Consider the following 17,894-nt stretch of genomic DNA (forward strand, 5'->3'; position numbering starts at 1 on the left):
GAGTTAGGTCATTATAGACTCAAACATTAGGCTTCAGAACTTATAAAAGGATATAAAAATAATAGGTCAATCCGTAACCATAAGGACAAACCCAACCCGTTTGCAGGTTAGTCGGTTAGTCAGTAGTGTTGAAAGTGGTATATCATATGTCATTATACAAATAATAAAATATGTGTATTAAAAAATTAATAACATAGAAAATAAACATTTATATAAAACAGGTGATGTAGTACGTGGTCCAAAAAATTTCGTTGGGCCTAAAAGCAGGCAGTCGCTGAGTCGCTCGGGTCAGCTGCTCTGTCGATCTCTTCTACTTCGTCTGCCCTTTCTCTCTGCATTCACGAGACCACGATGTGGAGGAACTCGAAGACTTTATCTTCCAAGTTCCCAATATCCAACAACCCACTCTACCACCTTTCTTCCGCCTCCTCCTCCGCTGCACAAGGCGGCGTTCGACCTGCGCTGCTCTCTCACTCCCTTACCCAATCATACCCCTACTCCCCTACGCCTTCGCCTTCAGATTCTCTCAAGCTCGGGCTTCACCGAGCCGATGGAGTCGGAGCCCTTCCTGCGGCGGCTGATCTCGCGTCTTTGGCTTCCAGGGCTTCGCACTTGGCCCGCCACTATGGCCGCTGCTATTGGGAGCTCTCCAAAGCTCGCCTCAGGTACTCATTTCCACCATTTCCTCAATCTATTCAATCATTTTTCATCATTTAACAATTAAAAAAATTGTGTTCTCTGAGATTTATTGATAATTTCGGTGACAGTTGTAGAGATTTTTTTTGTGATTATTTGATATGTTTAATCTTATGTTGATTCCTTTTATTCTTCTTTAATATGTTTGATTTTCTGTTGAAAAACACCATTTAATTTCCATTAAAAACCAATACAATCTTGGGAAGATGGCTACAATAAACATATTTTGACATTTGATTTGCAGAAATTATCATTTTCGGTAACAACAACATATTGATCATATATTGGCAACACAAGTCACACAACGTTGATATAATGACGACATAATAAACACTAATCATTTTTGCAAAGAAATGTCGAAATATGTTTATTGTAGCTAATTGCCCTGCAACCTTTGTGCACAAGGTGTCAACTTTAAACAAACTAGGTTGCAGAAACAATAATTTATTTTCTTTCGACAACCTGGACCTTAAACCAAAATTAGGGTATCGAAGATGGTATTCAAACATCACCTAAAATCAGCTAGCACACTGCAGCCCCACAAAACCTTTTCCTATTCACAACCAGACAATTTTATACCTCTCAAAAATCAGGGAAACACCCAGCTAGAACTACCCAGAACACATTTCCTTGCTACATGATCTCATTCATAGTTTTAGAACCGTAGGACAATGGAGAAGCACTGGACCTGCACTTTTAACCCCACTTTTAATTCACTGTACACTCGTGTGGAGACAAATGGATGTGTAGTCTTCTCCTTCGAGTCATATCATAGGCAGCTCACCAAGGAAAAACCAAATCAATAAATAGAGATGGATTGTCACATAAACCAAGAAGCTGCCTCACGATTATAATAAACTCCACTTCTAGCATCTCATCTAACATGATATAAAATTATAATGAATATTTTCCAAAAAAGACAACAAAGAAGTGAGCTCCCTCAATTTGCATCATTGGAAATTTTCCTGAAGCCAAAACCTCAGCTCAATGGAATAGAAGTTTTGATAAATCTAGTGAAGGGGAATTTTGTAGTAAATGGACATATTGTACAAGTGAGGAGACTAGTTATTCAAAACTGACTCACAAACCGTTTTCTCATCCTAGATTTCATCCTCTCTTCATGTACCATGGCTAACTTGCAGGAAGATTTAAGGGACTCTTATCCTTGAAAATTTTATTAAGGGCTTAGACTCAAATCTCCTCACAACAGACTTTGCATCCCACCCAGGTTCATTTAACCTTACTCGTTTTCAATATAAACATTCATAAAGGATCCCTTTCTTAAGGAAATATCCATTGTCACTTAGCAAGAAAGTATTTATTTTCCACCTCCATCTAAGTTATCACTTAGTATGCCATTTTTTTCAACTCCTGAATTCAGAACTCGGTTTGATTGCTCTTTTGGAAAAGGATGTTTTGCTTCCACATGTGAAAGAAGTATTTGGTGTATTTTCATTTATGCATTAAACATATACCTTTTGTGTTCATAGCGGATTGTCTTCTACCTGGAGATTTACAAGTTTTGTCATTCAAACTTACTTTAAGATTTCTTCTTATGTAAGTTTCACTTTTACTTCAGCATGTTAGTCGTTGCAACTTCTGGAACTGGCTTTGTTCTTGGAAGTGGCCATGCCATTGATTTTGCTGGACTTTGTTGCACATGTGCTGGTACCATGATGGTTGCAGCATCTGCTAATTCCTTAAATCAGGTTTGCTCTTCAGTAACAGATTTTTCTTTCAACACACACACACACACAATATACAGAAGTGGAACTAACTGGTCGGTCGGTATGCGAAGAGATGTCTCCCTTGTAAGAGGAGTACATACACACGCAACATATTTTCTTTGTCTATTAAACTTTGATCTAAGATACAAGTAGGAATGAAGCTTAGCATGGAATCCAACTATGAAGGGGACCGATATGAAAATTATGAACAAAATATTTGATGATAATTTGAACCAATTCAAGATTAATGATTTTCTAAAAGTTCATTTTGTTTCATTTTGATGGTGCAGTTTCTAATTTTCAATGTTTAGGCCCATTTGATCATTTTTGAGTAGTTAATGGCTCACTATATGCAGTACCTGTAGTTTTGCGTATCTAAATTTTACTAGATAAGGTGTTAAATCATTGTAATTTTTTGGTTTTAGGTGTTTGAGAAGCAAAATGATGCCAAAATGAACAGAACGAAGAACAGACCACTACCTTCAGGACGCATTACAATCCCTCATGCAGTCACCTGGGCATCCGCTGCTGGTTTAGCTGGAACTGCTTTGTTGGCAAGCAAGGTGCTCAAGTGAATTCTCACTTCTGTAAATGTTATGTGACATTAAATTTCTGATTTCCATCACCTCAAATGTTTGATCGGCTGTGAGTTTGGGGACTAAGGTTGCCACTCTTATGACAAGGTTGTTGCAGGCTAATATGTTGGCAGCTGGTCTTGGAGCCTCCAATTTAATACTTTATGCGTTTGTGTACACTCCGTTGAAGCAGATTCACCCAGTGAATACATGGGTTGGTGCTGTTGTTGGGGCTATCCCTCCACTTTTAGGGTAATTGATTCGTGATTTTCTTTGAGCTAAATGCTATTTTCATTGGACTTATTGGAGTTCCTTTATTTTTTGCTTTGACTATTGAAAAATTATGTTTTCAGCTTACTTGTAGTAGCTTAAATGTTAGTTGTTGTAATATATTTTGGCAGCCCAAACCTGATCACGATTTTCTCCAATCCCCATTAAGCTTTAAATAAAAACCAAGTTTGTTTCCCAAAATCTGTTGAAAAGTACCCACTGTTGTACTAAATATTTAATACACATATGTTATAACTGCATATTCCCCCAGTATCTTTTTTTCTCAGTCCTGCCCATGACCTCCCTCTGTGGTCTGAAATTTTTTGTCAATATCTATGAACTTAGCTCGTAGCTTCCACTTGTTCAATAGTAAAATAGATCTGTCTCTCTCTCTCTCTCACACGCACACACATGTTAAGTGTGTTTCCGTGTGCATACACCTTGTAGATGGGACCATTTTCAAGTTGATGATTTTGAACCACCCCATCTAGAGGTGGTTCACTTTGCTTCATCATCTGATTGCTATAACACTCCTGTATCCTAGGACTGCACCACAAGGAACACAATTGTTGATACTGCACCACAAGGAACACAATTGTTGATCGGTTTGTCTTGGCATGCATATGGGAAGATGATTGACCATCACTTACTACTCTCTGATATCCCATTTTATCTGCCTCAAAGACTTTTAGATATGAAGATTCTAACACTGCAGCCACACACCCTGCCAATCAACTTTGGTCTTAGGATGTTATTATGGGATAGTCATCACTGTATGATTTAACTCTTTTTTTTATTATTCATCCAAGTATAATTCTTATTTATTCTTCTTGAAAAAAGTGGATAAAGATCTAGTTCTCTTTTCTATAATTTTCTCCATGTTGAATTTCCCCTTGCAGTATTCTTATACTCTGTTTTGAACTTCTCATGTGTGTATTTCGGGAAGTTAATGAACCTTAGCTTCTCTTGCAGATCTGAACTGATATGCTTGTTTGATCTAATTATGAGTAATGACATAAATAAGTTATTATCAAAGACTGACTTTTCCTGCATGCTAGCTCATGATTTCTCTTTTGGGCTTTCAGTTGGGCTGCAGCTTCCGGGCAGGTTTCCCTCAATGCAATGCTACTCCCAGCTGCTCTATACTTTTGGCAAATACCTCATTTTATGGCCCTAGCATACTTGTGCCGTGATGACTATGCCGCTGGAGGGTATGGACTTTTGGGTCTTTCTTGGTCTTACTTTAACATTTATGTCATCAGTTGAAAAGATTCACATATTGCACTGAGAAATTGTTTCAGAACAGGAGTTTTTATTTCCTGCCTTTGCCTTCATGATGTGGGCCTTGTATCTGTTCATGTAAATAATTAATCATCATCCAATGATGCCCTTCGAGTTCAAGGCAGAAAGAGTTATAGACAGCTTTTTTTACCTTTTGAGAGCGAGTGGCATGAGCATACTGTTTTTCTATCCAATTTACTTACTCTTTTAAATGATTAGCATGAGATTTTAGGAACTTGCCGTCGACTGATTGTCTTGATAGATCGTGTATGGGGTAGGTGGGATCTTTGTTTGTGTGATGGTGGTCCACATAGTATTGATGCAGTTCACTTGACTCCTTCCTCTCTAATCCTTTTTCGTTTGTTGCATATTCAGGTTTAGGATGTTCTCCCTTGCTGATGCTTCTGGTCGGAGAACAGCCTCAGTGGCTTTAAGGAATTGCATATACATGATCCCGTTGGGGTTCTTGGCCTATGACTGTAAGTCCAAGACTCACAAACCCTCTTTCTTTTTCTTACCGTGTTTATATTTGTATTTTTGTATTTCTGTTGGTGGTTGTCTTCTCGTAAAGATCTTTGAGCGCTTTTCTTTTTCTTCCTCTTTTCTACCAATGTTCGATAAATTTAATTTCTTGATCATCGTGGTACGTCTATAAGCGGTTGATTAATCAGACATGTCATCTTTGTTATTATGCAACTCTCTTCGTCGTTGAATGACTAACTTAATCCTTGCTTGAGATGCAATCTTTGGCCTTTGATCACTAAGCAGAGAATAATTAATGTTGGGTTCCACCCATTTCATCTGTCTGCAGGGGGTATGACGTCCGGATGGTTTTGTCTTGAATCTACTCTTCTTACTCTCGCCATAGCCGCAACATCATTTTCGTTCTATCGAGACCGGACTAGACATAAAGCAAGGAAGATGTTTCATGCCAGCCTTCTTTATCTTCCTGTATTTATGTCTGGGATTCTGTTTCACCGTATCGTTGAAAACCAGCAATGCCTTACTGAGGAGAATTTCGAGAGTAGCGTTGAGCTTTCGTTGCCCTCACAAGACGGCAATGTCAATCGGAAGAATAGGTTGAGGAATTCCACAGATGGCACGCAAGTTCGCCCGCCTGTATCATACGCCTCAATTGCACCATTTCCGTTTCTCCCAGTTCCTTCGTATGCCGCCCCGTGATATGTTTCTGGATCCCTAGTTTTTTACAATGAAATGTCGAAAGCTGCCCAATAAAGTATTTTTGTTCTAAGAGCGGTGTCTATATACACATTTGTTTCGAATTTAAATTTCATTATTCTTTTAGATTAACGAACAAGAATATATACAAATTTTAAAAAATAAAATCTCGTCATTTGGAATTCCTTAGAAATTTAAGTTTGCTAATCCCAAATAACTGCCCGGCCAGGCCAGCTTAAGTTTCTGTATGACATCCGCAAAGCCGAAAAGAGTGATTTAGTACCTGCATCAACCACATGATCTAGTTGCTCAGCTTTTGGGAGGGTTGTGCGCCTCCTGTTCTGTTGAGATAGCTCCTAAACGCCGTGGTTGCTGGTTGAATCACGGGTTTGTGCACTCATTCGATGGTCGTTAACTAATGAGGCGATTGCCCTACAGTTGTTTTTGTGAAGACAAGTCCAGTCGTCTTTGTGTTCTTAAGCTCGAGTACAGGCGTGCTGTCACCTGACACTCCGGTGATATGCCGAAGTTCCCACCTTGGGTTGGTGAATGAACCTTTCCATTTGCATTTCACATATCCTGGAAGGCTTCCAAGAACTAACTTGCCATAAGTGTCTCTTCTTCAACGATCAAACCAGCTGCAACCGGGATTTTTTTGTACTCCGTTATCTCTCATGACTTGTCTAACCTGTGCAGATCCTTCCCATTCCTCCACGTCTGCAAATATGTTAGACAGCTGAACGTAAGCACCTGAGTTCTCAGAATCAAGCTCAATGATTCGCTCTGCCATTCTCTTCCCAAGATCCTTGCGTCCATGAGCTACACAACCTCTTAGGACTGATGACAATATGCTTGCATCTGCCTTAAAAGGCATCACTTCAACGAGATTCATTGCTTCCTCAAGGCAACCAGCGCGAGAGAAAAGATCAATCATGCAAGTGTAGTGTTCGATGCCTGGATCGATATGATAATCCTGTTTCATCTTGTAAAACCATTTCCGTCCATCTTCAACCAACCCACTATGATCACAGGCAGACAAAACCCCTGTAAATGTAATCTCATTGGGTTTCACTCCCAAAAGCCTCATGTCATTGAAAAGAGCTAGCGCTTCAATTCCGTGACCATTTGTAGCATAACCAATCAACATCGAATTCCAAGCAACTTCGTCGGACTTTGCCATTCTGTCAAACAGTTTTCGCCCACTTTTAACAAGACCACACTTGCAATACAAATCAACAAGCGAGTTACATACAATTTCATCACAATCGAGCCCAAGGATGGTAGTTCTGGCAAAAACCTGTTCGCCATATTCAAGTGAGGATATATTAGCACATGAACTGAGCACACTAGCAAGGCTAAACTTGTCCATCCTCAAGTCCAGCTTGTTCATCTGCCTGAAAAGATCCAATGCTTCAATCGGACAACCATTTTGACTAAGGCCTACGATCATTGAATTCCAAGATACCAAGCTTTTACTTGGAATTGCCTCGAAAACCTGTACAGCGTCTTCAACTCTCCCACAATTTGAATACACAGTGATCATACAATTAAGCAATATTGTGTCAAAGGTTTGCAGCTCACTAAACAATCTGCAAGCGTCAATAGGACTTCCACACTTCGAGTATGCATCAAGAATAGCACTTGCAACAATAACATTCCCGATCAGCCCAACTTTGCAGGCATGTGCGTGCATTTGTTCAGCATGTCTAAGGACGCCTGAGATACTAATGGCACTCAAAACACTTGCAAGCGTAAATGAATTTCCACGAACACCATTACTCAGCATTTCATTGAAGAGAATTAATGCTCCATTGTCTTCATTATTGTTTACATATCCAGAAATCAATGAATTCCACAACGGAATATCCGGATTGCTTTTTGTATCGAAAACTCTTCTTGCATCATTCATTCTACCGCAATTTCCATAACCTGAAATCAATGCTGAGAGAGAGTAATCATCTGGTTCCTTCATCATGTTTAAAATGTGGCCCGCGCTATCCAAATCCCCGCACTTCGCGTAAAAGTTAACCAACGAACTAGCCAAAACAGAGTCAAATTCAACTTCATCAATGAAAATGCGCGCATGGATTTGCTTGCCCCAACCCAGCGCAAGCAAATCGGCACAAGCTCCAACAACAGTAGCCAACACAAACTTATATTCACTTGACAATTCCAACGCGTCCGAATTCAATTCCTTGAAAAGCCTTAAAGCCTCTCCAGGACACCCATTTTTGGCATATCCATGAATCATAGAATTCCAAACACCCCAATTTCTCCTAGGCATGTCATTGAACAAACCCCTAGCAATCTCTTGCTTACCCGCTTTAGCAAGCCCCGAAACAACCAAATTCCACGTAAAATCATCCTTATGGGACATAGCTTCAAACAACTCCAAAGACTTTTCTTGGTCCCCAGATTTCATATAACCTTCGATCAACGTGTTCCAGGAGAAACAGTTTCTCTGGGGCATTTCGTCGAACAGTTTCCGTGCATCAGCCATGCTTCCGCATTTCCCATACATCTGCATCAGACGGTTTCCGAGCGTGACGGCAGAGTTTAAAACACCCTTTTTGAGGAAGATAAGGTGGAGCTGCTTTCCGATGTGGATTGAATGGTGGGTGTTGCAGGAATGGAGAATTCGAACCAATGCTTGCAGGTCAAGGCTCATTCTTTAAAGTGTTGAATTGTAATATGCGCGTGTTTGCAAGGAATGCAAACAGAGCAGCCCTCCGCTTACTCCCGCAGAGCCGGTGCACAGCCCAGCCGAAAAGACAACTTGTCTTGTGCCTAGTTTTGACTCTATTTTCCAACCTATGGTTTTAGAAAAATTAATGAAAATGATTTGAAATTTTTGAAGGTTAACGATAAAGATAAAACAAATGATAAAGTAAATAGTATTATGATTGACTTTTAATGTAAAAATATGGTTTTGCGTTAAAATGAACAATATCGAGAGCTTTTCGTTAAAATTCCTGGAGCTTTAACTATTTTTAAAATGAGCGAAAGAGTTTCTAGTTTCTTTACCTTGTTATCAACGTGGTGCAATGGGACTTATATGTTGCTGGAATCATATATATCGAGTATGAAACCAACGAGTACCGGTCAACTAAGGAACCTCGGTAACCCTCCTAAAGGCCCCCGCTTCGACACCCTTGCTGAAGCGCACGGATCAATCTCACAACACTTGACTACTCCCATGACTAATGGAAGATTTCTCTCCAACTTGAAGGCAATGCGAAAAGTTGCAACACCACGATAAATGCACTCAATCCCACGTTGGCCGAAGTCAAGGAATCTTTTCCAACTTTGTCGGGTAACTTCTACTCCATTCAAAGGGTAATTGCTATTACTACTTAAACACTATATTACTATTAAACTCGCCCATGTGGCACCTTAAACACACTTTGCTAACTTAAGCATTGGAGGCTCTTAGCTCTTAGGCCAGTACCACACCGATGCTCTTCGATACTTACTTTACCTTCCTTGCAAGTTGTTTCACCCATCTACCCTTGACCGGATGCCTTTGCGAAGGTCCTCACACCGTTCTTTACGTTGATCCGAAGTCTATTAGATTTTATGCATCAACACACTTAAAAGCAATATAAGAGTCTTGCGTTGTCATCAACTTAATAAACGATCAAACAATCAATTCGACTGAAGGCTCAAATTGATAGAATTTGATTGTATTATGGCGTAAAGTAAGAAAATTGAAGTTGCATGGTCATTTTAAAAACCATATGTATACTTTTCATTCTCCTGTCATTGCAGTAATCTAATAGAACCGACCAAATTGGCCGATCCAAACTATAACAGCCGATATGCTTTGGTTTTGACCAAATAAAAAAAAAAAAGCAAAAAAAAAAAAGAAGTTAAACAGCCTAAAATTGGACTAAACCTTAATAAATTCAGTTTGATTACCGTTTGAGCTTTTATAAATTGAGCTAAACCGAATCAGATTGACTACTGAAACATTGAATTTAGAAATTAATAAAACCAAACCAGACCAACTACTTATATGTTGAATTTGGTTTGGGTCAACTATACTTTTGAGTAAAATCAAGCTATTTTTGTTGAAAAAAAAAAAAGTCAACGGGTCTGGCCCAAAGTATAAAAAAAAAAAATTTAACGAAAAACTTCTGGTGTTGTTTACTTTAACGAAAAATTATATTTTTACACTAAAAAGTCAATTATGATACTATTCACTTTATCCTTTATTTTATCATTTTCGTTAAACCTCAAAGTTTTCAAACAATTTTTATCAATTTTTATTAATTTCCTAAAAAATAAAAAAATAAAAAAATAAAATTACCGGGTGACTTTGAAGCTAAAATGGCAGCTAGCATTGTCCGGGGGAGGGTCCTCCACAATCCAAAGAATCCAATCCAAGAAAAATGGCAACACCAGTAGCAGCAGCAGGTGATTCTCTGCTTCTCAATCCACGGCCATGGCGTTCCTTCTCCTATCTCCACCAGAACGGTGCGTTTCTCTCTACTCAGGCCAAGAACAATCAACACAACCAGAAGCAGAAGCTCACACTCTCTTCCAAAACGACCAGGAGCCGCGTCGTTTCTTCCGCCTTGCCCTTCGACCTCTCCCCTCCTCCCATCGACCACGACCTCCTTGTAAGTCGCTCCCCCTCCTCCTCCTAGTCCTAGGTAGGATTTCTGTGTTTGTGTTGTCGGGAATTTGGAACAAGAACTTAGGTAAGAAGAACAATGTTGGAAATTGCAGGACACTGTGGCAACTGCAGGAGCAAAGGTTTCTGATGATGGGATTATCGAAACTTTCGATAACGATGACCAAGCATTGGATGCGGCTGACAATGGTGTCGCGGTGCGTGTTTTTCGCACTATTTTTCAGTTCTTGCACAGTTTTTGAGTTGGATATTTGTGGTTTTGCATGCTTGAGAACTTGGAAATTGATAAAAGATGTTGAATTGCAAGATTAATAAGGTTAATTATGGATGGTTAAGCTGGCAAATATCTGATTTTAATGCAGCATTTTCGGATGTGCATTTTTGTGAATAAAATGTATACTTGTATATCAACATAGGCTTGCCATGTAAACAGCTGCGAATTCGAACTGGATGACTTAAATCAGTGAGACTAGATGACATAAGATTGGTTCTTACCTGTGTGTAGTTTTCTTTTGGTACTGTACGCTAGTTTCTTCACAAAATTGAAGAAGTTTTTTTTTATGTCTGAACATATTAGAGCATCAATGCTAAGTTAAACGAGGTTTAGGTGTATCGCTTGATTTTATGAAATCTTTATTCTGATTTTCTTAATTGCATATATTGCCTCAGGTCGTGGACCTCTCGCATTTTGGACGGATAAGAGGTATATTAACTTTCCTGTTACTTTCCTCAAATATATTAACTGAATTGGAAACTTACCTGTTTGTATTTTTCTAGAGGCATGAGATTCTGTTTCCTAATAAGGCCACTTTTCACAAGGAATTGGAGATTGCATTACATTTGCTTCCCTACTTTGTCACCAAGCAATTGGTTGGCCTTAGGTTTCCCAATTGGATAAATGACAATCACAAGATGTCACAATGAATATGTTTCAATCAGATAAGTGATTATATTATTAGAAAACTGAGAGTTACAGTCGAACGAACCATAGTCCAAAATAGAGAACCCTCACATGATGCAAATCAGTAAAAAGGACAGTTATAACTGCAGCTGTCCAAACAAATGTAATCAAGAACCAGGCAATCCAGCCAGGAAAACATAAAACAATTATTTATGTTGAAATTTAGAAGAAAAGGACACTCACAGAAAGCATGAGGAACAGATGCCCAAAGTACCAGTTTATCTTTATCCAATAGGTATTAAAATATAATTTTGGAGTAGCTTGGTCCTTCTAGGCAAACATGTTGCTCTCTTGTGTAGAGCTGTTGGAGTAGCGTGGTCCCTGCTCCAAGGCATTAAGTTGCTTGACCAGATGCCCATGCAGCGTACCAGTTACCAAGTCAAGCTCCTTGTGTAGCTAAGTCAAGATGAGTCGAGCGTCCGTTTATTCATTTTGGTATATCCTTGTGAGCATATACAAGAAACACTACTAAAGTGTCAGTGATGCAGGTCTTTTCTTGCACATTAGTTTTCAAGGTGTTGTCTTTGGTTATTATGTTTTTCACCTGGTCATCCTTTGTTTTCAGGTCATAGTCTTTTGCTAAATGTTAGAGACTTAAATATATGTCAAGCCGGTAGTATTTGGTGTTCACGGATGCCTTACTGTGTTTTTCCCTTGTGATATGAATTTGGCTGTTCATCATGAAGTTAGTGGAGAGGACCGTATCCAGTTTCTTCACAACCAAACCACTGCCAATTTTGAAAGCCTTCATCAAGGACAGGTAATATTTGGTGGGATGTAATCAGAAGTTGGTTGCATTTGTGCAGTGAACGCAAGTTTCTGTTTGATGCAACTTTTGTATTTATACAATATACAGGCTTGAGTAATAGGATTTCTGCTTGAAATCCATAGGGATGCGACACTGTTTTTGTTACACCAACAGCCCGGACAATAGATATTGCACATGCATGGATCATGGTAATCTTCCTTCTTTTTTTTAATTGTTTGGTTTCCCCGAATTTTAATTAATCTTCATATTTTTGTCATCAAGGCTGTTATTTATATATGATTTTTTGTGCTTCCAGAAAAATGCAGTAATGTTAGTCGTTTCACCTGTGACTTCGAGAAGTATCTCTGAAATGCTGCAAAAGTATGTGCGTCTTCTTTTAAGTTGCTGTTGTTTTTGGAAATTTTAAAGATGGTGTCTGTTGCATACCACAGCACTATGAAGTTACTAATGTAACTACAATTTTTCAAAAGAAGAGAACTTTACAAAGAAAGTTTTCAGTAGAACTCACATTAGCTTTTACACTTTTAAAAATGCTCCAATTACACTTGGCCTGAAAATTTTCAGTTAAAATATTTCTTTCATAGATACCAGATCATTTGGAGATAGGGGGATGGACAATTTTCTATGCTGGTACAAGTTAGGGATGATCGGGAAGATTTTCAGTTGATATACATTTTATTTTGAATAAGTCCCATCCCATGTAATAAATGTCATCACTATTCTTTGTTATCAATAGGTACATATTCTTTAATGACAAGGTAGAGATTCAAGACATCACTAAGCAAACTTGCTTCTTTGTTTTGGTAGGACCTAAAAGCAACCAAGTAAGGCCTCTTAACTCTTCTTCTATATGACAATATTATTTTGGCCTTTGACATTGCTTTTTAGTATCCTGAAGCTTAATGATGTTATTGGTTTTCTTTTCAACGAGAACAGCTGATGAAGGAGTTAAACCTAGGTGACCTTGTTGAACAACCATATGGCACACATCAGCATTTTAGTGTAAGCGTTAGTTCTGATTTCATCATTTTTTGGAACAACATGAGAGTTGAAAGTCAATTTATTCTTTTCAAGAGAGCTTATTAAGACATCCGATTACTTTGCAGGTTGACGGGATGCCTATAACTGTGGGAGTGGGAAATGTCATTTCTGAAAAAGGTTTTTCATTTTTGATGTCACCAGCTACCGCTGAATCAGTATGGAAAACTATTCTGTCACAGGGTGCTATCCCGATGGGCTCTAATGCATGGGAAAAACTACGAATTTTCCAAGGTAGAGAATTCGTGATTTAGATGTTGCTACTTTTACCCCTTTTTACATGAAAAATGCTTGGCTACAAAGTACTAGTGAGGAAGAACATCTTCCTCGCTGCTAAGCGGTCACTTCAAAGTTCAAAGTAATGCAACTCTCCACTTTCACAACATTAGTTTAAAAAGTCAACAAATTAAATGTCATCAGCGTTGGACCCACTTCACCAATTCATGTAAAAAATTGGTCACATCTCAACCAAACGGAGAAAATTGTACACACTAACTTCTTCATTATATATACTGATTATCATATGTTGACTATCATCTATTTTGTATTCTTAGCTACCAATTTGATTAACTTTGACAAGTTAGTGTGTACAAAGTCACCTAATATTTAAATTTCAGTGGCAGAAGATTTTTCATTTTCTTGTTGCTGTTTGAAACAACTGAAATTTGAAATTCGCTGAGTTCACATCAGTAATTTCATATACAATCTCACAGTGGACTAAAACATGCTTTTGGTGTTAACATGGAAAGGAAAATTTCTTATTTAATTCCTCATGTTTTAACAACAAATAAAGTAATTTTTATGGAATGCTATCAATGTATTAAAAGCGTGAGGCGTGGGCGAGGCGTCCGAGGGATAGCCTAGGTGTGAGGCGAAGCCTCACGGGACCTAAATTTTTTAATATATACACTGAGCGTACACTTATATTATATTAAAAAAAAAGATTATTAATCAATAATCACCCTAAGCACACACATATATTATAAATACATACACACACACACACACACATATATATATATATATATATACATATATTATATTATATATATAAAATAGAGGATGAAAAGCACAATGAGCATACATATAACAATGCACGTAGAAGGCACACACATCCATTATATAAAAAATAAAAATCAGAAAACAAGGTAGAGAGGTGATAGTGCAAGGAAGAGGTATGAGGTAGTTAAAACCCTACCCAAAATTTGGGTTTGGAAGTAATAAAAAAAATAAGTAAAAAAAATTAAAAAAAAAAAAAAAAAATCCCTTAGGCACGCCTAGGCGGCTCCGGCGACGCCTTCCGCTCACTCCCTCAAAACAGAGGCGGCAACCCTCAAGCCCAGCCTCACAGGGCGCCTAGGCACGCCCTGAGGCGAGCCTTTTAAAACATTGAATGCTATAGCTGATTAGATATAGAAATATGTAATCAAAGGTTTCTTGATAAAAGTAGTGAGTATAATCTTTTATAGTTCAGTTTTCTGTGATTTTCCCACATGATCATTTGCCCCCGCTAACTTTTGCAGGAAGGCCAGCGCCTCAGAAGGAGCTTACCAATGAATATAATGTCTTGGAGGCTGGTCTCTGGAATTCAATCTCTTTAAACAAAGGTATCATACTCTTTACTGGTATACATCTTACAGAAAAATGAAAAAATAGCTGGTCCTTTTTTTTTTTTTTTTTTGGTCGAATAAAATAGCTGGTCTAATTCAATCTTTTTTGCAGGGTGCTACAAAGGACAAGAGACTATAGCTAGACTCATAACATATGATGGAGTCAAGCAACGACTTTGGGGGATTTGTCTAGCAGCGCCGGCAGAGGTTGGCAGCATTCTTACAGTTGGAGGGAAAAAGGTAGTAGTTGTTTAACTCTTAATGTATTGTTAAAACATTGGGAAATAGAAGCTCCATGTCACTGGTTGCGGGCAGAAAATGAAACACAAGCTTCATGGTTGGCATCATAACAGCTTTTGAAATTTTCACAGGTTGGAAAGCTGACAAGTTGCACATCTGGAAAAAAGGAATCTGGATATATTGGTTTAGGCTATATCAAGAGACAATCTGTTTCGGAGGGAGACACCGTAATTGTTGGAGATGCCATTACTGGAACAGTGGTAGAAGTACCTTTTCTTGCTGGGCAACGCCCACCATCGAAAAGCTCAAGCTCTTGAGGTGCAATAAACCCTACATTACAAATTTGAAACCCAATTTTTATTTGTGCTTGAGTTTTGTGGTTGTTTACCAAAACAAAACACAATGTGATAAGTAATAGGGAAAATGACAATCCTTTTGACGCTCTCCATCCAAAGGGAATAAATAGCATTAAGTTTAATTTGTGGTATTTTGTGCAAATGGTTGGTTACGTTTACCGTTGATTGGCTAGAGTCCAAGATTTTCAGTGCAGTGACACTCTACTCTAGGTTGTTTTCGTTTTGAACACATTTACTTCATCTTTTGTGCCAGATTCATACAAATTTGAAGTTTTCGCTCTTCATGGCAATCAAACACGCCAGTTATTTATATATAGTATTGGTAATCTGTATCTAACTATATGTTAAATGCTGATTTGAATTATGTTACCTTGCCATATACATATTGATGTACTAATTGTGCTTATATGCATAAAACATTTGAACTTAGTTGGAAGATTAGGGTAAAGCATGTGGAGTTTAGGATTTAGCGTGTAGAATTTCTGTATGAAAGATAATTAGTTGCAAGCTTAACCGCAGTATTGGAAAACATAAGCAAAGGATTAGAAAGATTGCTAAGTTTGACACAAATACATTACACACTATCTGTTGCAAAATTCTCAGAGGAATTTATATGTATATTCATAGTTTCCACCGTAGAGCTTTGTACATGGCTAGATACTACAACAACAACAACAACAACAAAGCCTTTTAGATACTAGTGTGAGTATTTTTCTTTTCGCCCCAATGCTGATTGGTTCCTCTGTTCATAAGTCAGAAATGATGGAGAGATATTTGAACTGTTAATCATAAGAACAATCTTGTAGAATTTGAACTGCTTCTGCTAGGTTCTCGTCACTCAACTGTGTTGGAAAATTTACGAGACATGTGATCCGGAGGTCGCCTCTCTTTGTTGGCTCTTTAAGCTTTGGCATTCCCTGTCCTGGAATGACTTTTTCATAGCCATGATTTACGATGTCGTCTAATGAAAGTCTCATTTTGTCTCCTCCTAGCAGAGGAACTGGAAATGAGCAGCCTCCCAGTGCATCTGCCAGAGGGATCTCAACAGCGATTTCCAAATCGTCGCGGCCTGATCTTTTAAACAGATTGTGCCTCTTTTCATCTATCAAGAAGACTATGTCGGCTGGGAGGTACCCTGGTTTCTCATCGCCTTTTGCTTCAAATGTAATCTTCGTTCCTTTCCTCCATCCAGGCTGCACGTTTATTTTCAGTGTTTCCTCTTCTTGGACAATAATTCTGTAGATATATCATCACACACATCATTATATACATATATATACACACAGACTGTTTAATTATGTAAGAGTTTGTCAGCAACATTAGTAACAAACCCGGCATTGTTGATTACATCTCTTGTGATCTTGATCTTTTTTACACATCCGTGACACAACTCTTCAAGTGTGAATGCCAGCTTCTTCTCGATCGGAAGAGGTTTCTTTCTTGCAGTTGTTCGAGAGAACACAATGGGGGTTGTGCTCCTCCTGCTCACGCTTCTTGATAAAGACTCCGGTTGATCTGATGTGCCTGATTTACTGGCGTTTGATGATTGAGAGGTTGGTGATGGAGAGACCGGTGATGGAGTGGTGGGTGCTGAAGCGGCGGTGGGTGATGGTAAGGGTATTTCAGTCTCAGATGGGTGCCTCCGGCTCATATTTCTTGATGTAAGGGAAGGAATGTCAATCTCTGAAGTGCTCCTTCGACCCCTATTTCTCGAAATAGGGGCAGAGATTTCGGTCTCAGAGGCATTTCTTCGACTCATAATTCTCGATAATGACGAGGATGTCGGAGAGGTGCTCCGGCTTGCACATCTTGAGAAGCTCATCGGTGTAGGTGTCTTAGATCTTCTACTCGTTGTTCTTGAAAGACTTCGGCGGGAGAGGAAGTTATCATCAACACTTCGTTCGAAACTGCCTACCGGTGTCGTTGGATAACTAATCGTAAAATTTTCGTCCTCCTGCTCCTCAGTTTCAATCGTTATGCAGATCAAGCATAAAATTAAATCAGGAACAAGCTAGAAAAATTTCCAACAGCATGATACATGTAAATTTTGATATATAAATCACGGAAAACATGTCATTAAATTTAACAAAACGTAATCACACGTCGGTAAATCACGTGTTAGTTGCATGATTAATGATTAGGGATTATGGTTTTGATGAGAGCATATGTTACCTTGTTGGTGTCGTGATTGTCCGTAAACTTGGATTCTCCATTCTTATTGTTGGGGGCCAATTTCATAACAAAGGATTTGTATCCTTTGCAAATATTCGAGATTCCGAGCATGTTGTAGAGATCCGACGTCGACGCTGAACGTGGACGATCCCCCATAAAGGGGAGGGGGAGGGGAGGAGGAGGAGGAGGAGGAGGAGGGTGGAGGAGGGAGGTCAATCGATCGATACCGGAAGAGAATGGCTGGGGATCCAAAGATGAAGAAGCGTTTCCTCAGGAGCTTTTGTGAGGCAAAATATTAGTGTTGTTTTTTGGGTGAGATGAAGGGAAAGTGTGTTTGTTATTGTGGCATGCATATGTCATGTCGTTTTTAATTATTTAATTTTA

The 17,894-nt window shown here is 38.7% G+C and overlaps 4 protein-coding genes across 5 annotated transcripts; 2 read left to right on the forward strand and 2 right to left on the reverse strand.

The window, feature by feature from the left end:
* The first annotated feature begins 248 nt into the window (after positions 1–248).
* LOC103441929 (protoheme IX farnesyltransferase, mitochondrial) lies at positions 249–5,801 on the forward strand. The gene is made up of 7 exons (XM_029107383.2): positions 249–665; positions 2,276–2,405; positions 2,849–2,986; positions 3,117–3,250; positions 4,354–4,479; positions 4,925–5,028; positions 5,361–5,801. The coding sequence occupies exons 1-7, from the start codon at positions 352–354 to the stop codon at positions 5,729–5,731; spliced, it is 1,317 nt and encodes a 438-aa protein (XP_028963216.2). The 5' UTR covers positions 249–351; the 3' UTR covers positions 5,732–5,801.
* A 20-nt stretch (positions 5,802–5,821) lies between these two features.
* LOC103411039 (putative pentatricopeptide repeat-containing protein At1g77010, mitochondrial) lies at positions 5,822–8,768 on the reverse strand. Its single transcript, XM_008349686.4, has one exon. The coding sequence runs from the start codon at positions 8,394–8,396 to the stop codon at positions 6,351–6,353; it is 2,046 nt and encodes a 681-aa protein (XP_008347908.3). The 5' UTR covers positions 8,397–8,768; the 3' UTR covers positions 5,822–6,350.
* A 1,286-nt stretch (positions 8,769–10,054) lies between these two features.
* Positions 10,055–16,687, forward strand: LOC103441932 (putative transferase At1g60990, chloroplastic). Of its 2 annotated transcripts, none has more exons than XM_008380648.4 (13): positions 10,055–10,350; positions 10,460–10,561; positions 11,034–11,067; positions 12,012–12,085; positions 12,217–12,282; positions 12,390–12,454; positions 12,831–12,918; positions 13,031–13,096; positions 13,201–13,366; positions 14,656–14,739; positions 14,855–14,982; positions 15,114–15,300; positions 16,331–16,687. In XM_008380648.4, exons 1-12 carry the CDS (start codon positions 10,120–10,122, stop codon positions 15,297–15,299), a joined length of 1,290 nt encoding a protein of 429 aa, XP_008378870.2. In that variant the 5' UTR covers positions 10,055–10,119; the 3' UTR covers position 15,300; positions 16,331–16,687. The 2 variants fall into 2 exon arrangements, with proteins under 2 accessions (XP_008378870.2, XP_008378869.2); XM_008380647.4 differs by having other exon boundaries at positions 16,334–16,687.
* On the reverse strand, positions 15,881–17,814 carry LOC103441931 (uncharacterized). The gene is made up of 3 exons (XM_008380646.4): positions 17,511–17,814; positions 16,670–17,292; positions 15,881–16,574 (listed from the first exon to the last, which is right to left on the reverse strand). The coding sequence occupies exons 1-3, from the start codon at positions 17,664–17,666 to the stop codon at positions 16,121–16,123; spliced, it is 1,233 nt and encodes a 410-aa protein (XP_008378868.4). The 5' UTR covers positions 17,667–17,814; the 3' UTR covers positions 15,881–16,120.
* Positions 17,815–17,894: the final 80 nt, after the last annotated feature.

Source organism: Malus domestica, chromosome 08, assembly GCF_042453785.1.
Source record: "Malus domestica chromosome 08, GDT2T_hap1".
NCBI lineage: Eukaryota > Viridiplantae > Streptophyta > Magnoliopsida > Rosales > Rosaceae > Malus > Malus domestica.